Source organism: Rhinopithecus bieti, unplaced genomic scaffold (assembly GCF_001698545.2).
Source record: "Rhinopithecus bieti isolate Rb0 unplaced genomic scaffold, ASM169854v2 scaffold_76, whole genome shotgun sequence".
NCBI classification, from domain to species: Eukaryota; Metazoa; Chordata; class Mammalia; order Primates; family Cercopithecidae; genus Rhinopithecus; species Rhinopithecus bieti.
The window spans coordinates 3,564,360-3,571,972 of record NW_016803343.1 but is presented as its reverse complement, the minus strand read 5'-3'; the positions used below and the strand labels follow the sequence as shown (position 1 = coordinate 3,571,972).

The following is a 7,613-nucleotide window of genomic DNA, read 5'->3' as shown; positions in this document are numbered from 1 at the left end:
ACCCCCCCCCTCCACCCCAGCCGGGGGGACAGGGCAAACCCCCCTCCAAAAAAAAAAAAAAAAAAAAACAGATCTATCCCTAAAGACAGCCCTGGGTTATTTATGTACCCTGCTAGGGACAGTCTGGCAGGGAAGGGTTGCTGTCATAAGAACTCTTTAAACTTTACAATACCTTGGGATTTATCTGGACAGCCTCTTCATTATAATGTAGGAGAGCTTTCTGACCTGAATGGGTGAGGTTCACCAACACCTGAAGACACGGGTACTTCCCCTGACCACGGCAGTGCACACCACAGGTGAAGGCACAGTCCAGCCAGTCATCCATGATATCTGTGTGGATGGCAGTGCAGGTCAATTCTTCTCTCTGAGCACTTCAATTTGAAAAAAATAAATGTTCTTCTCTTACTAGAAAATTTCGTTCTACATTTCAGTGTGGTTATGAGCTTATGTACACAATGCCCAAGGCATCTGTGTACAAGGCATTTGTGTATTTTGAGGTGGCACAGGATCCTTACAGCAGGCACCTAATAATCAGGGAGCACAGAAGACAAAGAGTTGGGGTAAAGAGCCACGAAGTGCCAAGTTCCACCTCACTTCTGATGATCCTACTGGCATATTGCTCCCTGTAACAATGGTTTTCAAACTTCAGAATCACCTGTGAGTTTGTTAGAATGAAGAATTTGTTAAACTGTGGATTCCAGCACTTCATTCCAGAGATCCTGGTTTGGTAGGTCTGACTTGAGGCCCAGGAATCTTTATATTCAATAGTATTTAAGATGCAGGTATTTGGAGAAGCACAGTGTAAACAGTGTTAGCATTACCATAATACTGTAACCACCAAGATTCACACTCACTCAGGAATCTCATCATCTCTCATGCTTCATCATCTCAAGATGCACTGGCTTGTCCTGATGAAAGTGTGCCTTTGGAAGGAGTCCAACTACAGGGCTGTTGGTCAACATAGCCTACACAACTTCTAGCAACAAGGTACAATTCCACATACCCACTACTTCCAAAGAGGCAAGTGCAAATCATACGTGGAATCTCTCATAGAATACTTAGAATATTTTTGCTATCAGTTAAGTTCCTTGAGGTCAGGAGCTATGTCCAATTCATCTGTATGTTCCTCAAAGCATGAAACAGAATACCTCTCACTGAGTAGATGTTCAGTAAATGCTGTACTGAATTACATTTTTTTTTCTTGGAGGTGGGGACGGAGTTTCGCTCTTGTTGCCCAGGCTGGAATGGCACGATCTTGGCTCACTGCAACCTCCACCTTCTGGTTTCAAGTGATTCTCCTGCCTCAGCCTCCCGAGTAGCTGGGATTACAGGTGTGCACCATTATGTCCAGCTAATTTTTTGTATTTTTAGTAGAGATGGGGTTTCACCACATTGGCCAGGCTGGTCTTGAATTCCTGACCTCGTGATCCTCCCACCTTGGCCTCCCAAAGTGCTGGGATTACAGGCGTGAGTCACCACTCCTGGCCTGAATTAAATTCTACTTGGAAAAAATTTCTTGAGAATTTTCACATGTACTACATATGCAAAACATCCTAGGTGCTATGAGAAATGACAAACAAAATTCCTGCCATGAAGATCTTGTGGTGATGTTGAAGAGAAAGGACATGTGTATATGTATGAAATAATTTGAAAACAAGTCCAAGACAAAGTAAACAAGGGGAAGAGGAAATGTTTTCATTTAATGTATGGGACCGGCTCTTCATATACCCTCACACTCACATGTAGGGGGACCCCTGTGTTTACTTACTGCTTCCTTAAACATAATAAGTCAGATTAGCAAGCTCTAAAGTCAGAATGTTTGAAAAGCAGGGCCAGGCACAGTGGCTCATGCCTATAATCCCAGCACTTTGGGAGGCCGAGGTGGGTGGATCACTTGAGGCCAGGAGTTTGAGACCAGCCTGGCCAACATGGTAAAACCACATCTTCACTGAAAATACAAAAATTAGCTGGGTGGGGTGGTGGGCACCTGTAATGCCAGATACTCGGGAGGCTGAGGCAGGAGAATTGCTTAAACCCGGGAGGCAGAGGTTGCAGTGAGCCAAGATTGTGCCACTACACTCCAGCCTGGGCAACAGAGCCAGATTCTGTCCTCCCCTCATCAAAAAAAAAAAAAAAAAAAAAAAAAAAGTAAGAATGTTCTAAAGGCAATATTTAGCTATGTTCATAATGCACTCTCATTAATCTCTTTGACCAAAATAATCATTCTCCCTTATTAATACAGCAAACTTGAGACACGCCGTGCAGTTTAACATAACCTCAAGGTCCGGGGTATAAAAATCACTGATGTAGCCTAAGAAAAAATACTGGGCAAGTGAAAATACAAAAATGGAAAATAAGATTCATAGATTTAGCACTGGTCTGCTTTTTCACTAAATTAATTTATATACTTATTTTAACTAGGCATCTTGACATAATAATTTAGAGTTACCTTTTTATCTGTTAGAACTTGAGCTCTCTAAATCTTGACCAAGTACTGAACTGAGTATGATTTGAATTTTCCTTGAAGATTTTAGAAAGCTCCAAAACAGAGTAGGACATGCTGTCCTATGTACAAGGCCCCAGTCAGAGCCTTTCAGATGGAACCAGGGATGTATTCAGGGCTCAAAAATGAGCATGTTCCTTCAATAGCATCGGGTGTGTATTCGGCTACAGCTGTGACAAAATTCATCATTTGACTGAGAGATGAGAGGCTGAGGGAGTGGGATAGGTATGAGCTACCCAGGCCTTTTTAACTACCACCCTTTATGGAGCAAAACTACTCTCTGAGATGGCACAAGATGTAAGTTGAGAGAGATTAGAACTCACCACTCTTAGGCACTCACTTAATTTAACCAAATAATTTCCAGGAATGCTTAGAAAAGTGAAACTTAATTATGAGCAACAGTTTGGTACCAGCTTGCAGAAGGTACCCTTAAGCCATCTCCCAAATATGTCACATTTTTAAAAATAATCTGATTTGCCTGTGCACAGACATGCACATTTACTCAACATTCCCATACATTCAAACATTCAATCACATTGTATAGACATGTAATGCAGATATATATATATAAAGGATGAGGGAAAAAGGAGTAAATGAAAAAGAGGAAAAAAAGACAGAATGAAGTCAGAAGTGAGGTACAGCCAAGACAGGAGAATCGCTTGAGCCTAGGAGTTTGAGACTAGGCTGGACAACATAGTGAGATCCCATCTCAGAAAAAAAAAAAAAGTTTAAAAAAAAGTGAGGTACAAATATGTAACCTGCAGACCATAAGATCCCTTGTAGTTATGAGAACTGAGCTACAAATTTGCCTTTGGGCTTCCTAGCAGCCAAAGCAATGAAGGAAATACAACCAGATACAAGATTCCTGGTGTCCATTAAATGACAGTAAGCTGGTTGATCAGGAGCAGCACAGCTTCTCCTGGTTGCTAATACCAGAGAGAAGGTTCTTCTGGAATTCTTCCAATAATGGCACTGTATGCTACCATTAGTAAATGGTGACCTCTACATCTTTCCCCTAACAATGGTAACCTAGGAATGGCAGGAGATGAATCATAAATAACAGAAGTAGGCCACTCTCTTCCTTTTTATGACCCCTTTCCCTCACTGAACTCCTAGGCCTTCCTCTTCTGCTCCCCCTGGGCCTTCTGTTGCTCTTTGGCTGTCAAAACAAAAGGGGGGGGGGGCTGTTCAAAATAAAGCACTTTCCAAAAGCACCCCTTGCCTTCCTTTTACCCTGAACTGACCTGGCCCCAAAGTAACATATGTTGTATGGGCCATCCTACAAAATTAAATAGCTCCTCCCCTTCCCTAATCAGAACCCCTATTCCCCTCATTTCAGCAAACTTCATTTAGGTATTAAGAAGCAAGTCTTACGTCAGAATGACAGGCATATTATTTACTGGCTATGTGAACTCGGGCAAGTTACTTGGCCTTTCTGAGCCTCAGCACTTCCATCATGGGCTGCTGTAGGTTTAAGTAGGATAAAATATAGTATGTATTGAGCATACAGCATATACTTAATAAGTAGCAACTAAAGTTGACCCTTGAACAATTCAGAGTTTAGGGATGCCAACACCACACCCCCAACCCTGCAGTCGAAAATCTCCATGTAACTTTTGACTCCTCAAAAACTTAACTACTGGTCAGGCATGGTGGCTCATGCCTATAATTCCAGCACTTTGGGAGGCCAAGGTGGAAGGATGACTTGAGCCTAGGAGGTCACGACCAGCCTGGGCAACATAGGGGGACCCCATCTCTACAAATACTTTAAAAATTAGCCAAGTGTAGTGGCACACACCTGTGGTCCCAGCTACTTGGGAGGCTGAGGCAGGAGGATCGCCTGAGCCCAGGAGGTCTAGGCTGCAGTGAGCCATGATTGCGCCACTGTACTTCAGCCTGGGTGACAGAGTGAGACTGTGCATCAAAAAAAACAAAACAAACAAACAAACAAAAAAAAACCTTAACTACTAATAGCCTACTGTTGACTGGAAGCTTTACCAATAAATAGTTGATTAAGACATATTTTGTGTTTATATGTGTTATATACTGAATTCTTACAATAAAATAAGCTAGAATAGCCAGGCACAGCAGCTCATACCTGTAATCCCACTGACTCAGGAAGCTGAGATGGGAAGATTGCTTGAGCCCAGGAGTTCAAGACTGCAATGAGCTATGATCATACCACTGCACTCCAGCGTGACAGAGCAAGACCCCTTCTCTAAAAAACAATAAATAAATAAGCTAGAGAAAAAAAAATGTTATTAAGAAAATCATGGCCAGGCATGCTGGCTCACGCCTGTAATCCCGGCACTTTGGGAGGCTGAGGCAGGCAGATCACAAAGTCAGGAGTTCGAGACCAGCCTGGCCAACATGGTGAAACCCCATCTCTACTAAAAATACAAAAATTAGTGTGTGTGGTGGCAGGTGCCTGCAGTCCCAGCTACTCAGGAGGCTGAGGCAGGAGAATTGCTTGAACTCAGGAGGTGGAGGTTGCAGTGAGCCAAGATCATGCCACTGCATCCAGCCTGGCAACAGAGCAAGACTCTGTCTCAGAAAAAAGAAAAGAAAAGAAAATCATAAGGAAGAACAAAATCATGTCATTTGCGGGGATATGTATGAAATGAAGCTGGAAGCCGTTATCCTCATCAAACTAATGCAGAAACAGAGAACCGAACACTGAATGTTCTCACTTAGTGGGAACTGAATGATAAGAACACATGAACACATAGCGGGGAGCTACACACACTGGGGCCTCTCAGTGGGCAGGGGGAGGGAGAGCATCAGGAAGAATAGCTAACGCATGCTGGGCTTAATACCCAGGTGATGGGTTGATATGTGCTGCAAACCACCATGGCACACGTTTACCTTTATAACAAACCTGCACACTCTGCACATGTTCCCCAGAACTTAAAATAAAAGTTGAAGAAAAAAAAACCATAAGGAAGAGAAAACATGTTTACTATTCACTAAATGGAAGTGGATCATCATAAAGTTCCTCTCCTTGTCCCCTTCATGTTGAGTAGGCTGAGGAGGAGGAGAAAGAGGAGGGATTGGTCTTACTGTCTCGGGGTGGCACGCACAGAAGAAAATTCATTTATAAGTGAATTCTCGAAGTTCAAACCCATGTTGTTCAAGGGTCAACTGTATCACTCCATGCACTGAATAAAGAACCTAATTAAAAGAAAAGGAAGGAAACTAATATGTATTGAGCAACTACTATGTGCCAGGTAGACACTGTCAAACTCAAAAAATCAGACTCAAAAAACTTTTATTTTGCTTGCATACAAGGTTTAACTCTCTCCTGGAATACCAACATTTTAAAGGGAGGATTTATGACCTAAATGAATAAACTATAATTTGTGGATTACGTGTTTGGAGGTATATATAGATTATCAGATGGGAGGAGGCAGTGCAGGGGAGTATCTCTGACCTTCTCACCACCCCTTCCACCACACCCAGCTGCCCCCAGCACTGAGAGAGGAAGATGAATTGCATTTTTCTTTTTCTAGACCATGTCAGAGAGTCACAGATTGAGAAACCAAAGCCAGCTTCTCCTCCTTTACCACTGTGCCTGGATCTTATCTGAATTGGAAACTCTAGATTTCCTTCCTCTGTTTCTTACCTGAGCATAAAAGGCTTTAGAATGGTTGTTCCAAGCAAGAAGAACATTAGGACTGAGAAGCCCATCATGGCAAACCCCAGCAGCATGGCTCAGTCCTCTCCAGCACTGGACGACAGCCTCTTGTGCACATCTAGTGGGTCTCCATCACTGCAGTCTGTCTCTCTCTTCTTTCCTGAGGCAGGAAAGGCTGTCCTTTGGGAAAAGGGAGAAGGAGATACTGCAGTGGGCTCATAAACAAGTGGCAACATTTCCAATCCATTGGGGAATGGAGGGATAATCTCGTTTGCTACCCACCTGTGTCTCGTGAGCAGGATGAATGCAACACAATGAAATCCCAGTTCAGAGCTTGGTGACAAGTCCATCTAAATAAGCTAAAGTGATGTGTAATCAAGTATTTTAAAATATATTGTGGCAAATAAGACTAAGGAATGTTGCCTCATGCAAGTCTGTAGAGATCTATTTAATCAATGACTAGAGAATGTTGTATGTAAATAAGTGTTATGAACTTTGTTACCTTTCAGGGATATTGCACTTTCCTCCTGAAATTTTTTTTTACATTCTCCTTTGAATTCCACATGGAAAGAATGACTCAAAAAGTTCACATTTGGAATTAACAGCATCCTGAACAGGGCTTGACTTGTTCTTTCACATTCACCTGTTGGAAAGGCAGCATATCCACCACCAGGATTTCTGGCCACTGCCCAGTCCACTCAGAATTATGAAGTTGTCATGGCTTCTTTGCTCCACTCACCCTCCTTCTCCTCTCTGGCCACTCACGGTTCTGCGTAAGTGTCCCTGCATTTCTTCTCTCCCTCTCTTCGCTGTGCCTGCAAACCTGTTCCAGCAGAGGATGAGATACATTCTCGCAGGGCAGGGTGTCTGGTGAACAGAAGAGCCCAACACAAAGGTCGCAAACCGGTGGGCATGGCGGCATCCGGTCCACAGATGTGCTTTGTTTGGCCTTCTCTGTCGTTTTTTGTGTGTGTGTGTTTGAGATGGAGCCTCGCACTGTTGCCCAGGCTGGGCACGATCTCTGCTCACAGCAACCTCCTCCACCTCCCAGGTTCAAGCAATCCTCCTCCTCGGCTTCCCAAGTAGCTGGGATTACACGCTCCCGCCACCACGCACAGCTAATTGTTGTGTTTTAAGTAAAGACAGGGTTTCATCATGTTGGCCATAATGGCCTCGAATGCCTGACCTCATGATCTACCCACCTCAGCCTCCCAAAGTGTTGGGATTACAGGCGGGAGCCACAGCGCCCGGCACGGCTTATTATTATTTTTTAATGTGGGATAACTTGTTAAGACCTTAAAAATAATGATATTTCTCATAAAAATGCTGAGTCCTGACTTTGTAAATAATCTCAAGATGCACGTCCCTGCAGATGAACAGCGGGCCCAGCCGAGCAGTGGCTGCCCCTGTGGAAGGTGTGTTCTCTAGTTTGCCACAATCCCTCCACTTCCTTTTTTTTTTTTTTTTTTTTTTTTT

General features: G+C 43.4%; 1 protein-coding gene and 1 pseudogene across 2 annotated transcripts in view; both read right to left on the bottom strand.

Annotated features, from left to right (window-relative positions):
- KCNMB3 (potassium calcium-activated channel subfamily M regulatory beta subunit 3) overlaps positions 1-7,613 on the bottom strand; it is a 23,779-nt gene that overhangs the window by 1,872 nt on the left and 14,294 nt on the right. The window contains 2 exon segments of the mRNA XM_017877275.1: positions 173-371; positions 6,126-6,317. Of these exon segments, the coding sequence (XP_017732764.1) occupies positions 173-371; positions 6,126-6,317 (391 nt within the window).
- LOC108532942 (leucine-rich repeat flightless-interacting protein 1 pseudogene) overlaps positions 6,233-7,613 on the bottom strand; it is an 11,388-nt pseudogene continuing 10,007 nt past the window's right edge. Inside the window, exon 2 of the transcript XR_001886602.1 lies at positions 6,233-6,317. The product of XR_001886602.1 is annotated as a leucine-rich repeat flightless-interacting protein 1 pseudogene (transcript). The remainder of the gene's footprint in view (positions 6,318-7,613) is intronic.